Source organism: Sycon ciliatum, chromosome 1, assembly GCF_964019385.1.
Source record: "Sycon ciliatum chromosome 1, ocSycCili1.1, whole genome shotgun sequence".
Taxonomy (NCBI): Eukaryota; Metazoa; Porifera; class Calcarea; order Leucosolenida; family Sycettidae; genus Sycon; species Sycon ciliatum.
This window is the reverse complement of record NC_088643.1, coordinates 82,596,191-82,619,872: the sequence shown is the minus strand read 5'-3', so window position 1 is coordinate 82,619,872 and position 23,682 is coordinate 82,596,191. Positions and strand designations below refer to the sequence as shown.

The window sequence follows — 23,682 nt, the reverse complement described above, 5'->3', positions numbered from 1 at the left end:
TGTGCACAATTCCGTTATGAAGTACAAATGATAGGTTTACCTTTTGTACACTCGCCAAGACTTCGGTTAGATTCACTGAGAACCTTTCTGGCCAACCTGGAGGCTGAGCCTTCCGTTTCCTAAACGGCTAAAGTCACCGCGTACTCAGTATACGAGTAGAAAAGTGTAGAAAATTTTAACAAGATCTACATAATAAATAACGACCTGCAACCATGTACAATGTAGATAGATAGGGAACACACATTGATTGTTTTTAAAAGAATCCAGGCAATATCATGAATCATGGAACGAGTGCGTAATAATGCTCTATGTTGCGTTTTGACGATGCTGAAGGAAGGGAGCCTTTGCGATTCACTCACAACACACGCACAGAAGTCCACTCGACTGCAATTTCAGTGCAATTTCTGACACAAATTCATAAATCCACGAGTACGAGGAAGCTCAGCGGATCTCAACACGAACGTTCGCCCATCACCTGCAATGGAATATGGGCTGTATGATACGACCAGCGGCTAACACGGGAAGTGGCGTCATTTTCCACAAATCTCGTTTCATTCACAACCATTTGACTGCAATTCAGTGCAATTTCTGCCACAAATTCAACTCCACGAGTACGAGGAAACTCAGCGGATCTCAACACGAACGTTCGCCCATCACCTGCAATGGAATATGGGCTGTATGATACGACCAGCGGCTAACACGGGAAGTGGCGTCATTTTCCACAAATCTCGTTTCATTCACAACCATTTGACTGCAATTCAGTGCAATTTCTGCCACAAATTCAACTCCACGAGTACGAGGAAACTCAGCGGATCTCAACACGAACGTTCGCCCATCACCTGCAATGGAATATGGGCTGTATGATACGACCAGCGGCTAACACGGGAAGTGGCGTCATTTTCCACAAATCTCATTTCGTTCACCCCAACTCAAATAAAATTGAAGTACAATTAGGGATTTATCTTGCATTTCCATCGCCTCAGAATAAATTAACTTCGATAAACTGAGAGAGAATGAGTGAGGCAGCTGGAAGAATTGAGGATGAAAATAGAGATCAGAAGACTCGACGGAGCAATCGTCTCCGTGCTCTAAGAGAAATCGGAGAATGTCCCAATTAGTATTTCAAGAAGACATCACAATTTTCGAAAATAATAATTTCCTTGCCTCGCAACACCGTTCCCTGGCAGCGTTCCCCGGCAGCGCGAGGCAAAGATGTTTTCTGGGAATGTGTGCCGTGTCCTCTCCCGGGCTTTTACGACTCCCTGGTACAAATCATGCAGTCGTACAAATGACTCCATGTGAAAGCTTGGCCAGGTACCAAGGCAACTGTCCTTGGCAACAGCTCCAAAATGGCGTCAAGTTTGTTGCGCGCTGGTTGCGCGACTGACCGACTGACCTGACCCTCGTTGCGCAATGAGAGACTTGAGGATAGAGAAGCAAAAGATTTCAGCTTCGAAAGATCTAAATAATGTTTTTTGAAATTATTTTCACAGCGAAGGAAGTTCTGAACATGTTGTTTCTAGTGTAATCGCCTCGTTTTGTTATCCTCGCCATGGCTTTATCTCTCATTCCGAGGAGAGCCTTCTCTCTTGCTCTTAGCAGAAGTTTATCGACTTCTGGGCAGCGCTTTCAGATACCGCAACCATCGGACAATGCAGGCTCTGAATTCAATCAAGGATCTTTTGATGAATTGCCGTTGGCTGGCCGTGTGAAGTCCCGTCTGAAGGAGCTTGGATTTGCATCTATGTTTGAGATCCAAGCGAGAACGATCCCAATGTCCCTAGCTGGTAAAGACGTGCTTGGACGCGCAGCTACAGGCAGTGGGAAAACTCTGTGTTTTGCTGTGCCCATTGTTCACTCTCTTTCGGAAACACCTTCAACTGGACGTGCACGTGCATTGGCCATTCTACCAACAAGAGAACTCTGTATCCAAGTTGCACAAGCGGTTGAAAATTTGGCTCCACACTTGAGGGTTTCCCGTTGCTATGGAGGTGATAGCCGGTATCGTCAGTTAACAGGCCTGCGCAATGTTGATTTTGTCGTCGGAACACCTGGGCGACTAAATGACTTCAACGAGGCAGGCGAGTTGCCACTGAATGATGTTCAGTTTCTTGTCTTGGATGAGGCCGATGAGTTGCTCACTCCTAACTTCTTGATGCAGATTGAGCGTATGTTGGCACAGCTGCCCCAGTCCAAGCAAGCCATGATGTTTAGTGCCACTATGCCCCGTGCTGCACACAGCGTGGCCACACGCTTCATGAATAATCCTGAATTTGTGGACTTGACCTCGGACATGAAGCGCGTCCCATCCACTGTAAAGCACCTCGTCATGCCGTGTGACGAAGGCCGGGAGGTCGCGTGCATAATGAGTCTTCTGGAAGAACACAACCCGAAGCGGGGCTTGATATTTGTGCCGAGCAAGCGCTCTGCGCAGAACCTTGGTGATTACCTAGCTCGCTGTGGTATCTCTTGCTGCAGCTTGCACGGAGACAAGAGCCAAGACCAGCGCACCCGGGTGTTCCGTGACTTCAAGAACGGTCGCTTTGAAGTACTGGTGTCTACCGATGTAGCTGCAAGAGGACTGGATGTGCCTGATCTGGAGCTGGTGATCCAGTGCGGTGCTCCGCCGAGTGGTGTTGAGTTTTACATTCACCGCTCCGGTCGCACTGGCCGTGGAGGCCGTGAGGGTGTCAGCGTTCTCCTTTGCTACAGCCAGGACCGTACTTTCATGATGGATTTGAGGAAAGAAGTTGAAGTGGAGTTAACTGAGGCTCCTCACTACAACCAGCAGCATGACCAGTCCAAGCCATGGGAAGGAATTGTTCATGGCCTTGGTCTTGGCCCAGGCGCTTCTGGAGGTGGACCTCGTGGTGGTAAGGGACGGTATGGCGGCAGCGGCGGTGGCGGTGGTGGTAGATTTGGAGGAGATCCTGGTGCGTTTGGTGGAAACCGGTTCGGCCGTGGCGGTGGTGGCAAGTTTGGCGATAATTCTAATCTTTCTGGTGGGTTTGGAAGTCGCGGTGGCGGTGGCGGCCGTGGTTTCAGTGGCAGTGGCGGATTTGGCAGTGGTGGAGGCCAAAATTCTGGGTTCGGGTACGGTGGAAATCGTGGCGGCGGTGGTGGTGGTGGAAGTCGCGGCGGTGGTGGTTTCGGCGGCCATGACGGATTCGGAAAGTGGTAATTTTCGGCCCTCTGCTTGCAACTGACATGTATATAGCACAATGTAGCATACTGTAAATACAAATAACAATAATATTTCATATACTGAACTACAGTGTAGTATTATGCTATCGATACTACCGCATTGAACTGCAATATTGGCCTTCATGAAACACACACCTTTGGGGACGACAAGGTCATTTTTTGTACAATAGACTGCGTGTCATGATAACAACAACATCCCTTGTATTTACGTCTGCTTAGGTTCAGGCGGCGGTTTCTATTATTAACTTCCTACCCGGTTGTGAGTCAGTACAAGGGTGCATTGCATGAAGACTGAAGAGGCTCTTGTACGATGCACTATTCAAATGTGCTTTAAGTTTTGCTTTTCTTGCTTAAATTATTGTCGCCAAGACCACCATTGCCATTTGCCAATTAGGCTTGTGGGAAGTGTGAGCCTGTGCAGTCCAATCCATTCCAGGCAGCCGGTTTTTCGTCGTGTGATATTCCCGACAAATATGTTGCTTGTTTGTTGCTGGCATTAGCTCTTTAGAAGATGTGCCAGGCTCCAAAGCAAGAGTCTATTGAATTCTCTCTTTCCGACTTCATGTAAAGCTATAATATGCACGTGGGAGTGGTTGTAGCGGGCAGGGTAAAGCGGGTGCCGTTGATTTTTGTTTCTTGAAGTAATCAGCTTTCTGCGGTTGTCGGTACTTCACTGCTGCTCAATGTACAGTATTATGCGATCAAGTGAGTTGGTGTAGCGCTTCTACTGGTACTTGACACTGTCTTGTCCTGTTTTTCTGGAAATATATGTATACCGGTACGAGATCGTACATGCTTGGATTCTCAAAGAACTTGAAAAGGCACACAAAATCCCACAGCAAGTGAACACAAAACTAGGGAGTACTGTGAACTATTGCGACGTAAAATGTTTGCGAATTTTGCGAGAGGCCCCGAATCTCAAACTTTGAACAACGCAAACTCGCGCCAAGTAAAGTTCAGGATGCGTACAACAATGATTGCCCCGTACAAACATCCTGTTTTGTCAAAAAAAGTGCAGCTTGCTCGTACATAATTTGCATACTAGTACTGTACTCTGGTCGTTGAAAGAAGATCGGACAGTGAAACTACAGTAGGCATAAGCGGATAATGCCGGCAGAAAAATTGGCAGAATTCGGTACTTTTTCTGGTAAGTTTCATGCATGTTTGGTATGCGGATAAAGAAGTGGAGCAGAATTCGAGGAATTGCCCGCCATAAGGTTTGTATGGTTCTGCCAATTTCACTGCTTTTCGAGCAGAATCTGCCACCTTTTCGAGCATTATCCGCCAATGCCTACAAATTATAAGTGAAACTCGTCGACCGAGACAGCGTTCGTACTTCCGGTTTCCCCCTGTGGCACGTGGAGGCGTGGACCGGTACGCAGTACGACTACGTGTACGAGCCTGCAATAAGCTTTATAAGGTCGGTAGCCATGGTAGTGTATTATACATGGTAATAGCGCGCATCATGATGACAGTTCAGAGTTGACAGCATCAAGAGTACGAGATACATGATTGTACATGTACTCTTGACAGCATGCAGCCTGGCCATGCCATGCCATGGCCATGCGCCAGGATAGCGTCAGATGCGGGAAACCAAGGTAACTGACTTCCATTATTTTGATCAAGTCCAAAAAGGCTTGCAGAGTGCAGAACAGAGAGTACTAAAAAACGGCTTTTTAGTACTCCCTGGTGCAGACAACGAACCGCAAAGTTCTCGGATCCTCTCTCTGTGCATGTTTTCCGTAGACTCTACCGTTTCGATCAGAATCATTCATGCACTTGCACTTTTTGGCGTGCACTCGGCTGTACTGTTTCGACGAAAAAGGATTTGTCAGTAGGTCAGAGTGTGAAGACCTTCGAAGTTAGTTTGACTTTTCCGTAGTTGCCGGAAGTGTGATCGTCACTGGTAGCCATTGCGTCCGTCAGGCATCTGGAACTCTACAATCATTATCTGTCCTAACGAAAGTGTGCGGTTTGGAAACCTTGATATGGTGGCCTTGGGACATCCTTGGAGTTTGGATGGTTCAACCTGAGAGAAGATACAAAATTAGCTGCTTAGCAGTGGCCTTGCCGACGTAGAATTTGGAAAATTCCACCAAACCTACCAAGATGTCTGATGCAGCTAGTAAGGAAAGGGAAAAGACGAGTAGACTGCGAATATGCACCGTGAAGGAAATTGTAGATACGGAGCGGGCGTATCTGCAGACTTTGGAGTTTGTGTCGACGGTAAGTTTTTTCTGTGTTCTCCATTGACTGGGTATTGCAATTCCATTATGGTGGATGCACGAAACACCCTTGTGTTCTTCATGACAGTCTCGAGCTTGACGAAATCGGCGATTGTGCTTGTTGATAGACGTAGTCATGCTTGAAAATTCCTGCGCTGTGTCAACCAACAAATGAATCTTCATTCTTTGTTTGAGAATGTACTCTGCTACGCTGTACATATCCATAATAGATGTACGGTGTACTGGTGGTCTTGTACAGAAACCTGATTTATACTATGCATACGCTCCGGAAGATGGGCACCCACTACTTGCATTGGTGTCTGTATGCTACTGTAGGCTGTAGCGGAGTGTAGAGCATGCATGTGTTGCAGATACACATTTAAAATAAAAAGTCAGGCTACTCCCATGCACACTGGATTGTAAACGCAAAATATCAAAAGATCACGTGCCGTACACACACACACACACACACACACACACACACACACACACGCACACACACACACACACACACACACACTTTACTTGCTCACTGCCAGAAACTCGTCACATGGGTCTCGCGAGGAGAGAGGAGAGAGATTCCAATAGCTTCTTGGGAAGATGACTCTCAATTGTCTGTTGAACCACCGCTCACTGGCCGACACCCCTGACATCCCCAGATTCAGTTTGGACTTGGAAATGATCACACTTATGGGCTCACCACACTGCAGTATGTGGGTGAGGACACGGTGCAGAAATAGAATCGACAGCATTGTTATATCTGACCCACGATCCAACTGCATGTATCCCTGTGAATGTAATACTAAGTCTTGATACTTCTATAAATCAAGGAATTGTGTCACACCAAGTCGCACCAACCTCTTCTTCTATAAGTCAAATAGACAATAATAATATGGATCCCGAAACCAACAAAATTGACAAGCACACATGCAGCTTCAAGCTATGCCTTCAAGCAGCCAAGCCTGATGACAACAAACCCAACCACTATCTGGCATATGCACACCCACCAACTGAAGTGGCTGGCACACACACACGCACACACACACACACACACACACACACACACACACACACACACACACACACACACACACACACACACACACACACACACCTTTGGACCTTTGGGACCTTTGGATGCCCATTGCTCCGTGCAATGATAGCATCAGGAGTTGCAGTATTTCCTGTGGCGAGTTAGATCGTTGGGCCGACAGAAGTCCCTGCCACAGCCGCAAATGAACACTCTAGGCTTTGGCACAGCCGGCGGGGGACGATTGCACGCGAGGCGCCAGCCTCGTCTGTCCTGCACACACACGCGCGCACGCACACGCACACATGCACACACACATCCATGATTGCACTTTGGCTAGCTGCATGTGTCCAAGACCTCAAAGGATCCGACCCACCACGCCCTTCCCACAGGCATGTGCTCAAGCAAGAGAGTCAGCAAATCATGTGCTTCAGACTGTACTCGCTAATTCACTTGGTGTAACTTATGAATAAATGAGTCAGGCTCTGTGTTTTATATTTTTTAGTTTGTTCTTTTATTTATTCACTGTCCAACGGCAGTATCCAAAATAAATGGATGGGGGGGGGGGGAGCGTTAGCCAGCCAAGGCAACTAAGGAGAAGGGAAAGAAGAAAGATGAAAATGGTTCATTGAGGTGAGAAAAGTTGTTACTCTAAGGCGTGCTCATTCATCAGTGCTATTACCAGATCTGTCTCTGTGTGACTGATGGCACTTATGCTGGGTGTTTTATTCTGTGACGCAGGGTATCCAAGATCAGATGCGATCATCGCAAGCGGAACACCCTGAGTTCACCGATGAGATGATCGAGAGCATCGTACTGAATACGGGCAACCTGCGCAAGCTGCACACCACCATGGTGGCAGCATTTGACAAGATCGTCCAGGATGGCATCACTGCCGACCTGAAGGTTGCCTCCGTCTTCCTCACCTGTGTAAGACTGCACCCGTTGGCGGTGGTGGCGGCGGTGTGTGTGTGTGCGTGTGTGTGTGTGTGTGCGCATGTGTGTGTGCGTGTGTGTGTGTGTGCATGCGCGCATGCATAGCACATGGATTTTCTGCTTTGCATGTACACAATGTCTCCTGGGTCCTGGCAATCTGCATGAAAGGGTGAGGCTACGCTAGACATCAATGCTAGAAAATAGCCAGCTTGACAGGTTCTTTGGAATGGGGCGTTCTGTTTATGCATGTGCTGCAATTTGTGTGTTCGTGGGGGAGGATGGGAGCCACTGATGCATGGGAGCAGATATTGCACCATCAACATCGGCCCCAATACTGCAGCACACACATACAGAACGCCCCATTCCTGAGATCCTATCAAGCTTGCTATTTTTCTAGCATTGATACCTGGCGCCGCCTGATCCTTTTATGCAGATCACAACTGTCACTATAGTATCAGGCTACTACTATCAGGCTATCAGCACAACCCATTGGCTAGGACCTATACCACACATTGCTATCAGTTAATAATAATAATAATAATAATAATTTGCACAAGCATCTGGCAGTACTTAAGCACCAACATACATGTACCCGTGATCTTGAAAGGATCACCTCACCTCAACCATGATATGCCGGCACACTCATCACCTGATAATCATAGCAAGCGAATAGCTGGACCTGATCACTGTCTGATGAGTGTTTCTCAGCACAAAGCTCGGGGTTAGAGAAAAAAAACCCGGTTTGGTCAGTGTTACTTTGCCTTTCATTGTGCATTGCATTAACTTGTGCAATGCCATTATATTGGTGACACTTTGCACACGCCATGTGTCCATGAGCAAGTTGTCATCAGCTTTGTTCATATGCCAATCTTATCGTATTACTAAACTTCTGACTTCTCCTTTTTGTTCTGTCCATGGATGGCATCATTTCTCGGACTGGATCAGAAAAATGAACTTCGTATGGAGTACTCCACTTATGGTAGCAACTACGAACGTGCGCAGACTATTGTCAGCGATGTCATGAAACGTGAACCATTCAAGGGCTTCTTCCAGGTAAGCACTTTGCCTCTCTCCTGGAGGGCGTGTTAGTAGTTGCTCCATTCCAGTACCGATGGGTGTCCCGCTTAGTGTCCCTCTCTGTACATTGCAATGATTGAGTCTGTAAAATCCCCCCCCCCCTCCTCCCTTCATTACATACGCACATGTTTGCACGCATGCATGCACGCGCATACACACACACACACACACACACACACACACACACACACACACACACACACACACACTGACACACTGACACACTGACACACACACACACACACACACACTGACACACACACACTGACACACACACACACACACACACACACACACACACACACACACACACACAGTGACACACAGTGACACACATTCTGCCTTCTAAGTGGCAAGTACTGGAAGTGGCCATGCTGCAAAGTTAGCGGCATGCCAGGCATCACTGTCTGGATCCTGCATGGGAGGCTATTGCCATTGTGCTAAACTTTCATTCCCTTTGTACCTAATACTGAACACGGTGAGAGTGGATTTTCTCCATTTATGTGCTTGTGCTAACTTTTCAGACGCAGCTAATGACGCTAGGCAAGGCAGCTACAGTGGCTAATGTCCAAGGCTTGTTCCTCTCGCCAGTGCAGCGAGTGTGCAAGTACCCACTGCTGATGCGGGTAAGTGCTCTCAGCTATTGGCTGGCCGGCATACAAGCAACAACACAACCGTGCTGCCTTGTTTCTCGTTACTGTGTCCGTATAGAAAGGAGTGCTTGGATATTCTGGCCACTCAATATTCCCTTGCCTTCACTGATTAGTTGCGGTTCGGTTGAAGCAGCCGACTGAAGGATTAGTATAGGAATTGGAGTACATGCAGTTTTGTTGCTGGTCTGGTAAACGAGATGGGACGAAGATCGCATCCAGTGGTGGTGGTGGCAAGTTGATGTCTGATTGGAACAGACGGGTACAGCATACGTGTAATAGCATGTCCCGTTTCCACTCGGTTGTCACACAATCAGCCAGGATAGAGTTCCGTGACCGAACGTGCCAAAATGAAATTACTTTTGCTTATGGATGACTAAGGTCATTTTTTCTATGTGCTCACATCTGGCAGGCAAGAGTCAGGGAAGTAGAAACTGTTGTCGATGCAATTACGGCCACTGGCAATCACTTCACCCTAACTGTTGATCACCCACTCTTGTTGGATCTCCCTGGAAAGTTGTTGTTTCGCGCTGCTGGTCTCCATTCAGTGTGTGCGTCTTGTACATGTGTGCTCCGATTCTAATGCTTCTTGTGTCTTGTGTGGCCTTGCGCGTTCTTTACAGGAATTGTGCAAGCACACCGGGCCAGATCATCCTGATTACGAGGACTGCAACCATGCGTGTGAAGTCATGAAGGAGGTCTGCAGTGTCATCAACGAGGCGCGCAGAAGAATGGAGAAGCTAGAGGAAATTATGGACTGGCAGGCGGGTATAGAAGGCTGGGAGGTAAGCTACTAGTGCTCTGCATGTTGTCCAACCTCGCCAATATGCCTAAACAGAACACATGTACGTAATGTATATAAAGAGAATAATACTTGAGTGGTCAGACACATTTACACAACACCCTAGATCTGAGCCAGTTCCGTTTTCAACCTTGCAACATTTCGGCATGTGGTCATCGTCAGGTAAACATTCTAACCTGCTCAGTTTTGCAGTGTTGCGGGAATGGGTGTACCCACCCAAGTGTATTTTCTTGAACACATCAAGCTGCAAGAAGTCCCAAGACTTTTACAAACTCCGAATATGACTGGTCACCTCATAGATCGTGCCATTCTCAACAATGTGTTGCCACCTTGCTTACTTTGATTTGAACTACTGTATGTCGTCCTGATGTGCTGCTTGCTCTGTCCAGGGTCCAAACTTGGTGGACACGTGTAACGAGCTGCTCAGGTGTGGTGTGCTTCTGAAGATCACTGCCAGCAAGGCACAGGAGAGACACTTCTTTCTGTTCGATCACCTGCTGGTTCAGTGCAAGAAGCTGGATGGCAAACGGTATGGACTTACTTCTTGAGCGATTGATGACGTGAAAAAGTGAAGTGTCACCTTGATATTGTGTGCTGGTTGTGCCATGTTGATCCATTTTGATCTTGATCCATAGAGAGTGGTGGCGTTCCTACGCTTGCCGAACACTCGGCCTTCAGCCGAGTCTCAATCGGACCGTGATTTTTTGTGCCATTTTCAGTCACCATTTCATGGTATGTGTGCATGCGGCTTTTTCTTCGTTTCATCTGCAGGAGGAAGTCTAGGACTACAAGTACAGTGAAGCCGCCCGTTGAGATAACACGTACGAATCACACAATGCACATACGTGCACACAAACACACACACACACACACACACACGCACACACACACACAATGCATATCCTAGATGAGCTACATGCAATATCACAGCCTGAATGTCATGCTCAAATTTTCTTCTACCAATGCTAGATTTCAGATCACATGTCTAGTAAATTCACACTTTGATATCACCACCAGGTTTTTGTCCTGACCCCAGCTGGTGGGGAGTAAAACCTTGTTTTGTAAATTTGTGTTCTTATTCACTTTGTTTGTTTGTTTGGCGTTGTTGTTGTTGTTGTTGTTGTTGTTGTTGTTGTTGTTGTTGTTGTTGTTGTTGTTGTTGTTTGTTGTTTGTTGTTTGTTGTTGTTATTGTTGTTTTGCATAGCAATGTCAAACCTGAGTCTATCAGCGACAGCAGCTAATGTATACCAGTTCAAGGGCAGTATTCTGCTGGACATGCTGGAGATTGATGAGATGGTTGAGAGACCTGGTGAGTTAGTGTCCTGCTTGAAGATATTTCCTTCCAACTTGGTCTTGCACAACACAATTGAGCATAAGTACTTCATTGCAGTCCCTGTTTCAGTGTCATGCACGTCCTTGCTTTACTGCTTTGATGTGCTCTACCAGGTTTTGTCAACAACAATGTACATTACCAGTATGGCTGGCGCATCCAGGATAAAGAAAAGAAGAAGGCATTCATGTGTATGACGCAAACAATCGAGGAGAGAAAGGAGTGGGTCGAGTCAATCTTATTTGAGCGTGAGAAAGTGCGAGGTAAGTGATATTTGGTGATCTTGCATTGGGCAGAGTGAAAACACGATTCAAAATTTCCCTCTGGCTTCGTGCCATTGTTCGGTGTTTGATCTCCAGTTCCACCATCTTGAATTTTCTGTCCATGTTGGATGTTTTCGTGAAATCAGATGAAGCGTACACGATTGCTCCAATTGTTTCACTCGCTGTGTCATCTCTCAGCAAGCTGTATTCCGCACACACCTAGCCAGCTTGCTGTTTTACAGTCTGCCTTGCTTCCTTGCCTACTCCATCCTGAAGATGGTCATAGTGACCGAAACGTTGAGAAAGAACCGTCCGACTGTGTGAAGTAGCAGTGCATTTAGGCGTTGGCCAGTGTTGCCATACAACGGATTTCTCACCAAGTTGTTATTCATTATTGCTCTGTTCACCGTGCTTCAGCACTATGCTATCCCACCCTGATCTGCATGATACTTTTGCCACTGATTGTGCTTGGCCAAGTGTTGCTATTTGCACCTCACTGTGCAATGCACCAGATTAGCACTAACTTCCAGCAAGATGTTGCCTTCTATGCTGCTTGTTCTCTTTTCTTCCACTGTACCTTCCCTGACCAGAGTTGGACGAAAACTATTTAGGGTAAACGCATTGTGTAATTTTGTGTGTTGTCTGATGGTGCTTGTCTTCATTCTCTAGCTTTCAAGCTGAAGTCTCTGCAAGATTCGTATGTTCTTATCGCAGCTCGTGGTGAGTTATCCAAGTAAAGGGTTTGGTACTCTTAGCTTTGCCATTTCACCTGGCCAACACTATTTTCAGCTGGTCTTTTTCCATCCCAATCATTCTTGTTAGCAGTTTTTCTGCCCTACTACACTGTTTGCGATGATGATGACGTGTGTGTGTGTGTCTGTGTGTGTGTCTGTGTGTCTGTGTGTGTCTGTGCTTTACTAGTCCAGCCAAACCTAACGGTGCTGACCCATTGGTCTACTAGTATTACATTTACACGTGCACATTAACTCATACAGCAGCTACGGTGCATAGGCCCGCTCTGAACAAAATTGTGGGCATGCTGTCCGACTGATGATCGTCCAGTGTGTGAAACTTAATGTTACAGCAAAAGAGTCTGTTGTCTCCTGCATTCATGTATACCGCTCTGCACACTGGTGCATTGAGCACTATCGCCGGCTGCTCGGTCTGGTCCTGATTGTCCCTATTCTCATGTTCCTGTAGAGTTCACAGGTGACACATTTCACAGCCTTCCCCTTTTTTGCAGGATTTCGAGCGTTTTTGATGTGCCTTTCCATTTCAATTTCTGTGTTTGCAGGTGATCGCGTTTACAAGGCCATGCGCAAATCTGGCACAATACGTGATCACAAGAATGTCGTCGGCTCGAAGAACGGCGAAGCGAAGTGCTTCTCAGGAATGTGAGTATGACCTACAGTATACAGTACAGGTCCCCAGGTCATGGTGATGTGCTGACAATACACTGGGCAGCAGTCTGCAAGTTGCCAGGGTAGTCATGGTGATGTGCTGACAATACACTGGGCAGCAGTCTGCAAGTTGCCAGGGTAGTCATGGTGATGTGCTGACAATACACTGGGCAGCAGTCTGCAAGTTGCCAGGGTAGATTTGTTGTTACATGGCTGGCCAGAGTGAGACAGAGACGCCACATGGGGTCTGAATTAACGGCAAGTAGAACACCGCAAAGAAGTGAGCTGTTCTAAAATAATATTTCAACACTTCGGAAGAGGGCAACCTTCAGGCTCTTCCTAGGTGTTCTAGCTTTTTTTTGTCTCCGAGGAAACTTTTGTAATGTTATAGCTTTAGTTGAGAGGTTCCGCATAACGTAATATATTATTACGTTAGCAAAAATCATAGTCGATCTACGGAAAGTCTTACGGAAACTGCATGTGCATCTGGGTTCCGCCATACGAAATTTTCAAATCACGTAGCTGCCCTTGGCAACTCCGAACAGGGCAGTGTATGACCAGATCGACCTGGGAGAGAGTCATAAATTTGTGCCCCAATCCACTTACGGACCAGCTACGTTATCAGAGCCCTATCTACGTACTCTCCGTAGACAATTTTCCGTAAGTGGAGTACAAACTCGCGAATTCACGGGGTTTTGCCGCCCCCTAACATAAAGTTGCTCAACTTTACGTAGTGCGGAACCTCTCTATTATCATTTAATTAACCGCCACGCATGTAGGCTCTGCAATTGTGATCAGTTCGTGAATCTATTAATTTTGTCAGTTATGGCAGTAAGAAGTAATCACGACAGATGGCAACAGATAGATTTGAAGTGCTCTGAAAATTGCACATGGAGATTAACTGCTTCGTCGTCATCCTCCTCCTCCTGTACTTCTCCAGGGAATTTGTTCAGTTTATGTTGGAGTCCAAAGAATGTGAAAGTGAAGAAGAAGCAGTGGAGTTAGGATGTGCTCTGGTCTCTAATGGAATCATCCATCATGGTAAGACTTATCACTCTCCGCGTGTGCACTGGCTCGTTCCATGCCATTTTTTCACCTCTCTCAGTTCCAAGGACATTATGCCGTCCATCTGGAGCTGACCTTACCTCCTGCGGATGTCGTGTTGGCCAGCATGATGAGATTGGGGAGGGGAAAGAGGGTCATACAGCTGAACCAAGGGCTACCATTGAAGTAGTCACTATTACAGTTTTGCATCTTTCGCAGATGAATTCATGTGTTAGCAATGCACCCGTGACCTCGAATCAAGATACATGTACTCGAAGTACATACTTTTGTCCTTGAGTAGTACATGGAATTCAATACCGTGTTGTGCACTGCAAGTACATGGCCTGTTTTGCATCCTCTGTTCATCCTGTATCGACATCGATAGTGATGCTTTCAATATGCACGTGCTAACAGTTGTAGTAATGGATTGTGCACATTCACAGTGAGTACATCAACACTGGCATTCTTGTGTATGTTTTCTGTCTGCAGTCAGCGACAAATCCCATTTCAAGAACGAGAATTTCCTGTACCGGTTTCGCTTCGACGATGGCACTTTCGAGGCACGCGTCGAGTCGAGTGCATTCTCCAGGAAGGTAAGCTGTGAGGTCACAGGTGGTTGAAGTGGATGCAAGTGAAGGGGAGGTTTGTTTTTCACTCGTGTATTGCAATTCATATTCTTGATTTGGGGAACCTTGTTTTCGTCGGTTCATTGGCTTTCTTGCTGTGTTCTTCAACACAATTGTATAGCCGGTGGTAACGCGAATGTGTGAACTTTACCATTTTTTATTGGCTTCCTTGCTATTTTTTTACATGTTGCCCATGTTTCCATCTAATGTTCAGTTTTCTTTGGCTTTCCTCCCTGTGCACAGGCGTTACAGTACTATGTGCGCTTGCACATGTTAACAACGCCAATTGTTCGGTGAGTGGTACTTATGTCCACATTGTCCCTGTTCGTGCAGAATTTGAAAACATTGGACTGATGTTCTTTGCATGGCAGCGAGGTTTCTTTAGGACCAGCTCTGTGTATGCGCGCGCGCATACGCACGTGTGTGTGTGTGTGTTTTCAGGGGGCTTTGTAAGATGTTAAGATATTGTGTTGATTGCCTCTGTTGCGTGTGTGTCCATTCTTCTTGTCAGGGATATCAAACATAAGTTGGGATCTGGCATCAAGCACACGTTCACCGGCAAAGAGCTCGTCGATTTCTTAGTAGCACATGTAAGAAGCGCATCCGTCTATCTGCCCAGTGCCTGTTGATATCACCAGTATGTGCGTGTGTGTGTGTTGCCATTACTCAGCACCCATGTAGCTTTCCTGAGTTTGATTTTGTTTTATACACCCAGTACCTATAGTATGCTTACTGCTCAAAGCTCTGTTCTCAGAACTTGTTTCTGTTTTTTTGCTTTCTACATGTGCCGTGCAGAATGACTTCAGTTCACGGGAGGATGCGCAGGCATGTTGCGATGAGCTGCTTGGCGAAGGTCTGCTGTCACATGGTATGTACAGCAATCCTGCATGCCTCTGAACGTGCATCGTGTGCATGGAGCTACGCTGGCTGAGCAACACCCGTGCGATGTGTTGCACCCAAAGCAGCTTACGCATGCACACCCGGACTAGGCGTGTACGCAGGGTCACCTCTACAGTCCATTTCAAAACTATAGACGCGTAGGGTTTTTGAAATATTTCAAATTTGGCTGGAGCTTTTTGAGAATAGTTTTCGGAATATTGCTCAGGACCGCTCCACAATTACTCTCATATAGTTTCTAAACGATTGGATAACCTAATTTGGAAAAAATTATGCACACACACACACACACTACTACTACTACTACTACTACTAGCAGCATGACTGCCCAGAGGGGCAAGTGTCACCCCTATGGAAAGGGGACCAGAAAACGGGACACGGATCACAAGCAGGACCGCGAATGTCTGGCTAGGTCCTGCTGCCGGCGGAAATTGCGTTTACAACGTGGGCAGCTGAGGGGCAGACCTGCTCTCTCAGCAGCAGATGGTCTCGCACCACGATTGCAGTTGTGACGCTTGAACCCGGCCGCAGAACGGAAGCATCGCTGACATGTTGGGCAGTGCTGCTGGCAACAAGCTGAAAGTGGCACAGACAGACTGACTGTTGGTGTAGGAGAACTCGTGACAGGCTGGCATCGATGAACAGAGTAGCCACCCTTGCTGCGGAACCACCTCTGGCAGTTCTGGCATTGCACTGATCCACGCTGGAGCTGGATGGGAAGCCGTCTCTGAGTGGTGCACTTGTGCCGCGTCCTATCTGAGACCCGTGAGAAGTTCCGGTCACACACTGCGCAATGCACAGACTTGGGCATGGTGGAGCTCGACTGAGGGGCAACCCGTACTTCCCTCCACTGTTGGCGGTCCTGAGCAAGGATGAACCACTGAGATGGCTGTTGCAGTGCAACCTTGAGGTCGGTCATCACCGTGTCTTTCCACCGTCGCCGGGGACCACAAAACGGCCGAGGCACAGGCAGCCACCCAAAGAGGAGTTGGAGGGGGGTGCGATCCTCATCCATACGCGCAACGTGCCCAGTCCATTCCAGACGCCGATTGCGGAGGCGTGTAGACATCAGTACTGGGTCTCCCCAACGGTTCCGCAGGTCTGTGGATGACAGCCGCTCGGACCACTGACGAGGCTTGGTGATGCTGAGGACAGTCCGGATGCATTGATGGTGGAATTTATCCAAACTTCTAATATCCCGTTGGAGTGGGGTCCAACACTCTCCGCCATACAGTAATATTGAGGAAACGCAGGCCATGTACAGGTGGCGTTTACTAGAGAGGGACAGAGATCTGTCAGTGAATACCTTCTGGAGGGCTCCGAAGGCCTTTGAGGCTTCGGCAATACGGCGCTTGATGTCGGATGAAGAACGACTGTCAGGGGTCACTATGGATCCTAGGTAGGTGAACTTCGGCACGGCTTCGATAGTGCCAAGGGGGAGAACGATGTCAGCCGAGTCTTCAGCAGAGACCCCATGGCCCGCCGTCATGATCTTCGTCTTGGCGATGCTCACAGTTAGTCCAAATTCTCGAGCAACACTACAGAAGAGCTCCACACCAAACTCAGCATCACTACGGCATTCAGACACGAGAACGGCATCATCAGCATACTCCAGGTCACTAACAGACAGTGACTCGCCAGCCCTGCGCGATGATGAGCGGGGGTAGAGTTGGCCATCGATGGAAAACTGGATGCTGACAGAGTGACTACGACCTGCATCCTTTAGCCGGGCACGCCATGTCTCAACAACCGCCCCGAAGTACAGGTTAAAGAGAACGGGTGCCATGACACATCCTTGTCGGAGACCATTAACCACAGGGAACTCATCAGAGGTGGAGTTGCCAACTCGGACCGAGGCAGAGGTAGAGGTGTGGAAAGCCTTAATCAGGGCCACTAGCTGTTGCGGGACCCCAAGTCGGCCCAAGGCCACCCAGAGAGCAGCGCGTGGTACAGAATCGTACGCCTTTTTCAAATCCACAAACACACAGAAGAGCTGCTGACGATGTTCGTATGCTTTCTCGATTAGCTGGCGGAGCGAGAAGATGGCATCAACACAGCCCCTGCCTGGCCGAAAGCCGCTCTGGGACTCTGGGAGTTCCGACTCAGCCAACAACTGCAGGCGATCTTGAATCATGCGGCCACACACCTTGCCAACAACATCAAGAAGGGCAATACCCCGCCAATTATCACATTTGGACAGGTCGCCCTTCTTGGGAACAGGAACCAACTCGGCATCGCGCCATTCCTGCGGAACAGTGGCCGTCGTCCAAGCAAGTTGGACGAGATCCAGCAATGCGTCCAGGGAATCATGGCCACCTGCTTTCACAAGCTCGGGGACTATACGCGAGGAACCTCCAGCTTTGCCATTTGCAAGGTGTCTGATGGCGACGACAAGGTCTTCCATTGTTGGTGTGACTGCCAGAGACTCGTCAGGCTCACGTTGAGGGATGTTAGCAACGGTGGAGGCATTGAAGGTACTGGGGACATTGAGCAAGTTCGAGAAGTGAGTGGACCAGCAGTCTTCCTGCTCCTCCAAAGACGTGCAAACTATGCCCTCAGCATTACGGACCGGATGGATGGTGACGGATCGGAGTCCTGAATAGCACCGTTGAATGTCTCGGATGGCGGACCAAACGTGCTTACCACTAAATTTGCCACGCTCCACAGTGCTAGCTCTCTGCTCCAACCATGCACTCTTCGCTGCACCAACTGCGGTACGACATCTACCTCGGACATCGAGGAAGCGGCGGTGGTCCGCTGGCAGCTCTGATTGACGCCACTGTTGATGGAGGCGTGTGCGCTCAGCAAAAAGAGGTTGGAGGATGTCTGCTGCTGCTAGGAACCAGTCTGGTTGTAGTCGAACGGGTTTGCCCAGGTGTGCCTCAGCGCTGGAGGTCAAGGCAGATTTGTATGCCGACCACTTGGCATCAACGGTATCAGCTGGCCCAGACGATTGCAGATGGTGTTGCACACCGGAGGCGAATTGGAGCCGAGTAGCCTGCACGGCATTAGATTGTTCGTCGGTCATACCAGGGCGGGTCATGAGAGCTTGGATATTAAAGCGTGAACGCCGTGCTACTCCGGTGCGAAAGTTGACGGTGTACGACAGACAGAACGATAAGCATACAAGATTGTGGTCGGTACTACACTCCGCACTACGGATAACGCGGCAGTCTGTGCAGGCTAGCAGATCTTGCCGCCTGACAATGGCATAATCGATACAGTGCCACTTCTTCGACCGTGGGTGCTGCCATGTATACTTGTGGATACGCTTCTTGGCAAACCAGGTGTTGCACACAGTGAGGCTGTTGCATGTCAAGAACTGGAGCAGTTCCAGTCCAGCGTGGTTCGTTTCCCCTATCCCATTATCTCCACAAGTCCCATACCATGGATCAGCACTCTGGATGAGACCAACCCGTGCATTGAAGTCGCCAAGGATAATCAATTGTTGACTTGGTGGCACTGAGTTTACGCTCGCTTGCAGGGATGCAAAAAATTCATTTTTGGACTCCCTACTTGATCTGAAAGTTGGAGCGTAGCATGCAATCACATTGATCCAGGTGTTTTTGTTTCCGTGGTGGACGAACTTCAACTTGCATTGTGCAATTCTCGACGATACCGCCGTCCATTGGTTTCCTCCTGCCGAGAAAGCGTTCCGTGCACGGCCTCTCAGGACGATGCAGACTCCTTCTCCGCGTTTGAAATTTTCAGATGGTACGGGACGTCCAGACGACAACACGATCGAATCCGCGACATTGTAGATCTCAGCTCCAAACCACTTCGATTCCTGAAGTCCAGCCACTTCGATGTCGAGTCTCTTCAGCTCATTTATGACAGTATTGATCTTCCTGTCCTCGACTACTCTATGTCCAGACGCAGCAGTTTCGATTGGGCCGTCAGCATTCACGAGAGTTCTGACATTCCACGAAGCGAATTTTAGTAGAGAATCGCTTCTGCTGGGGGGATCCTGCCTGCGACGACGTCGCCCGTTTTCTGGTTGCTGAAAAGCTGAGGATGGTAGAGGCGACATCCGAGGGGTAGCTAGCCCACTGCGGATGGAGGACGGAGAGCGGCGCGCCAGTGACAATATCAAAATTTAAATTGTCCTGGAAGACGCGCCGTGAGCCTCTCCGACCTGTATTTCTATCTGGACGCCAGGGGCTCTCCTAGCAAGGCTAGGAGAGCCCTGGGGGGCGAGAACTAACTTAGGGAGAGCTCCAAGTAAGTAGAAGACGGGAACTAGACAGAGCCTCAAAAGATCAAACTGACCTCAAGAGACTCAACTCAACACACGCACACACACACACACACACACACACACACACACACACACACACACACACACACACAAAGTGATCACAGATTTTTTGTGGTATAGATGCTGGCATAACGGTTTTTGCGGCAATTTTGCCTAGGTACGCGTCTATAGTTTTGAAATGGACTGTAGGGGGGTTTCCAACCGAATCGCAAACAATGACTCGTTTTAACCCTTACTAAAGAGCCCTAGGAAATTTTCAAAATTATCCATTTTTTCATGTTCTTTGGATCATAACTTCAGTTCTACTTGTAGCGGTAGCTACTTACAGTCAGTTTCAAAAAGATTAGCAATCCTGGCGATCGCCCGGGGAGTTTGCCGTCTTACTGTATGCGCGCTCGAGAGCTGGCTGGAAAAACTCACTGTGAACTCGAAGAAATAATCCGCGCGAAAGCATGAAAAATGACAACTCACTCACATCGGTACATGTACGTCTGGTTTACAACAAACGAGTTCTTCCTCGTATCGATATGGAGTCAGAGAGGACATGTCGAAAGTGTGGTGAATGTTGATGAGCGGGATGGGTCCCAATTCGTTTCGTGCCCAATTTCTTTGAGCTGCGATGCAATTTACTCTCACGATGTGACGAAAACGACATCGACACAGACTCATTCCCAAGGCCATGACTTGGCAAAGCTATCCGTGTGACTTCGACGACATTTTGAGAAAAGCAGACGCCTGTGAAAGCTGATAGAAGACGGCATTGACTCCTAAATTCAAATAAATTGGCGATCTTGAAATACTAAAATAATTCTCAAAGAGAAATCGATCGATGTGCCGTTGTATTCAACAGCACGTAGCTACAGCGCAATGACTTCCGTGTTCACTCACACCGTTTCAGTGTTGTGGGTGTGTTCACATGGCGTGAACCAGTCAAGTGTCAGCAAGTTCGGCAGAAAACGCGAGCTCCAACAACAACAAGTCGTTTGGCGCAGCCACCTTCTTTGGCTTGTACTTTTTGTACCAGCGTGATCACCAAAACAATGAAAAAAAAAGTTTGACGAAGATAGTTTGTGATTTGAACTCACAACTTCATGGTCAGCAGACAGCATTCATAACCACAAGGCCAAAAAGGAACGGATAAATCTTGGGTTTGATAAAAAAATCGATACTGACATCCAGGGCAAATTGTAAACCATGGGAAAAGGCCGGAAACCTGGCCGAAATTCTAACTCCTTAACGGCTGGTCCAATTGTTCCGAAACCTTCACAGAACAATTTGCCGTGTCCTAGCAAGCCATTCTATGTACTTTGTTGTCCAAATTTCCCTTATCTTCATACTTTTTAAGACCAAAACCTGATTGCTAATCTTTTTGAAATGGACTATAGAGTAGTTTCGCCTGACTGTTTATTGCAAAAGGGGGAACATTATCGGACACGGAAAAGCACAACTATCTACAAGGAGAGCAGAAACGAAGAGTGATTCCAATCGGGAATCACTGTGTAAAGAAGGCAGAGAGCGGAATGGACGGCGGTGCTGCGTGCACACAGCAGCGACCGGAAGCAGCGTGCCCAGTACGGGATGCCATGTATAGATGGAGCCCGAGGGCAGTGCAGTCAGACATGAATACGCACGCACACCCCGAGTACTGCATTCAGTGCGGGGACTGTGCCATCGAAGGGGAAGGGTTAGTGATGCGCAGCCAGCAAGTGCAGCGGTACATGAATGCATGAGTCAATGGTACAGCAGGCAGGCTGCGGTTCTTATACCAGTACACACGTTAGATCAATGCGAGTGAGTGTAGGGAGTAGGAAGGAGAAATCTGGAGACAGACAATGATACGCCTAGGGATAGAGTTCTGTCATGATGCTACTCATTACACTACACTACTCACTCAATCTCCATATGATGACTTCTGGCCTGCCTCCGTACGTGTTCGCGAATGGCGCTTCTCCTCTGACAGTGTAGGTAAATGAGCAGTACATGCATCCTAAATCCCAACGCTCTCCCCTTCAACCCACACCCTCCAACTACTTCAACCGTTTCCTCGAGCCTGGACTCTACACTAAATGTTTTTGCACAGCCCTTCTATCCTATCTCCAGCTCCTCTAACCATTCTACTCAATCTTCTTCCCACGTGTCTGTTGCGGTGATAAATGCACGCTCAATAAACAACAAACTCGGTGAACTCTCCATCCTTTGTAATGCCAAGAAGCCTGACATTATCTGCATCACCGAAACTTGGCTCACCACCAACCATACCTTACACTTGCCGAACTATGCAGTATTCCGCCGTGACCGACCGCAAACTCCCTCTAACCCTGACCCCTTCACAGGCTATGGGGGTGTTGCCATCCTGGTGCTCACTACCGCCTTCAGCAAAGTGAGAGAGATTCACTCATTTCGCCAACAGAACTTTGAAGCAATTGCTGTTGAAGCTACTCCCATAGGTTCATCCCAGCCACTGTCGTTTGCCTGCTTGTATAGACCCCCTAACCAGCACGCTGCTGACCTACAATATTTGTAGACACTCTGCGGACTGCTCTCATTAAGCTACCTGCTCCATCATCTACCATTGTAACTGGTGATTTTAATGCCCATTGCCAGAGCTGGTGTGCCTCCGACTCAACATCTGCTGCAGGCTCTGCCTTGTGTAACCTTTTTCGCTCCATAGCACTGTCTCAACTTGTTACGTTCCCCACCCATCTTACATCCAATGGGCCCCGTAGCTGCCTGGACCTGGTCGCCACAAACATTCCCGAGAGGTTCACATCCATTGAATCCCTGAGCCCCCTGGGTGCCTCCGATCACTTAATCGTCCTCGGCAGGCTCTCCATAGCTAAAGACATAGCACAGTCTCGAGAGTCCACATCTGACACTGCACCGCCTCGCTTCAGCCATCACTTGCTCACTCAATCGCAATGGGAAGGCGTCAATGCTGAAATTGCCGCAACTCACTGGAGTGACCTTTTATGCGGCCTTGATATTGATACAGCCGTTTCTAACTTCTCGTCCCTCCTCGAATCGTCTCTCTCAGTCTGCTCTTCTCACCGCGATCACCAGTCAACCACCAGAAACCGAAGCCGCCCTTTACGCCAGGATCCACCATGGATGACACCAGTGCTCAGGGCAGGCATTAAGAGAAAGCATGACCTCTACAGCATCTATAAAAAATACCCTACCCCGTCCAATGCAACGCAGTACAAACGTCAGCGGAATATAGCAAAAACGTTATCACGTGTAGCCCATAAAGAATACATCCAGTCCATTACTAATTCTCTCAACGACAGCCAGCGTCCATCACTTCACTCATTTATAAGAACTCTTCGTAAATCAGCATCGTCATTGAGCTCTAGTCCAACAGCAATCACACGGTCTGACCAAAGTTCCGCCACTGCGCCTCTTGATATTGCGGATGCTCTGAATGAGCAGTTTACCAGCTTCTGCGTTAAGGATAGACCTGAATGGTTAGTTCCTCCTATCCACCAAATACCTGTAGAGTCAACGTTTACATCGCTGACGATTTCATCCCGTACTGTAACCAGATACATACGCAGTCTCCCCAATAAGAAGTCTCCTGGTTACGATGGTATACCAAACGAAATCCTGAAACACCTCCAAGACAGCCTAGCATATCCGTTATCGCTGCTCTTTAACATCTCTCTGTCGTCTGGAATCTTTCCCTCCGCATGGAAATACGCATTAGTGGTCCCAATTTATAAGCGCAAAGGCTGCCGGTCGGATGCAGCGAACTACAGACCCATCTCCCTACTGTGCTGTATTTCAAAGCTGTTTGAGCGCATTGTGTACGATCAGCTATATCGACACTTGTCCCCGTACTTGCATACCATGCAGTCTGGTTTCCGGCGAGGGGACTCCACAGCTCTGCACCTAGTCCACCTAATCCAAAACATCATGCAGTCCCGACATTTGAAAGAACAT

The 23,682-nt window shown here is 48.1% G+C and overlaps 2 protein-coding genes across 2 annotated transcripts in view; both read left to right on the top strand.

Moving 5' to 3' along the window:
• Window positions 1-1,459: 1,459 nt before the first annotated feature.
• Window positions 1,460-3,753, top strand: LOC135805875 (uncharacterized). The gene has a single exon (XM_065319994.1). It carries the CDS (start codon window positions 1,553-1,555, stop codon window positions 3,179-3,181), a length of 1,629 nt encoding a protein of 542 aa, XP_065176066.1. The 5' UTR covers window positions 1,460-1,552; the 3' UTR covers window positions 3,182-3,753.
• Window positions 3,754-4,999: 1,246 nt separating this feature from the next.
• The window catches only part of LOC135808203 (phosphatidylinositol 3,4,5-trisphosphate-dependent Rac exchanger 1 protein-like), a 43,354-nt gene continuing 24,671 nt past the window's right edge, over window positions 5,000-23,682 (top strand). Inside the window, exons 1-16 of the mRNA XM_065321362.1 lie at window positions 5,000-5,430; window positions 7,201-7,389; window positions 8,341-8,448; window positions 8,997-9,098; window positions 9,746-9,907; window positions 10,314-10,453; window positions 10,696-10,745; window positions 11,130-11,234; window positions 11,372-11,518; window positions 12,188-12,238; window positions 12,813-12,912; window positions 13,859-13,959; window positions 14,452-14,555; window positions 14,832-14,881; window positions 15,100-15,178; window positions 15,384-15,456. Of these exons, the coding sequence (XP_065177434.1) occupies window positions 5,314-5,430; window positions 7,201-7,389; window positions 8,341-8,448; window positions 8,997-9,098; window positions 9,746-9,907; window positions 10,314-10,453; window positions 10,696-10,745; window positions 11,130-11,234; window positions 11,372-11,518; window positions 12,188-12,238; window positions 12,813-12,912; window positions 13,859-13,959; window positions 14,452-14,555; window positions 14,832-14,881; window positions 15,100-15,178; window positions 15,384-15,456 (1,678 nt within the window). The 5' untranslated portion in view covers window positions 5,000-5,313. The remainder of the gene's footprint in view (window positions 5,431-7,200; window positions 7,390-8,340; window positions 8,449-8,996; window positions 9,099-9,745; window positions 9,908-10,313; window positions 10,454-10,695; window positions 10,746-11,129; window positions 11,235-11,371; window positions 11,519-12,187; window positions 12,239-12,812; window positions 12,913-13,858; window positions 13,960-14,451; window positions 14,556-14,831; window positions 14,882-15,099; window positions 15,179-15,383; window positions 15,457-23,682) is intronic.

What these genes read in the sequence shown, in the direction of transcription:
- LOC135805875 (XM_065319994.1), top strand. Translation starts at nt 1,553, where the DNA reads ATGGCTTTATCTCTCATTCCGAGGAGAGCCTTCTCTCTTGCTCTTAGC.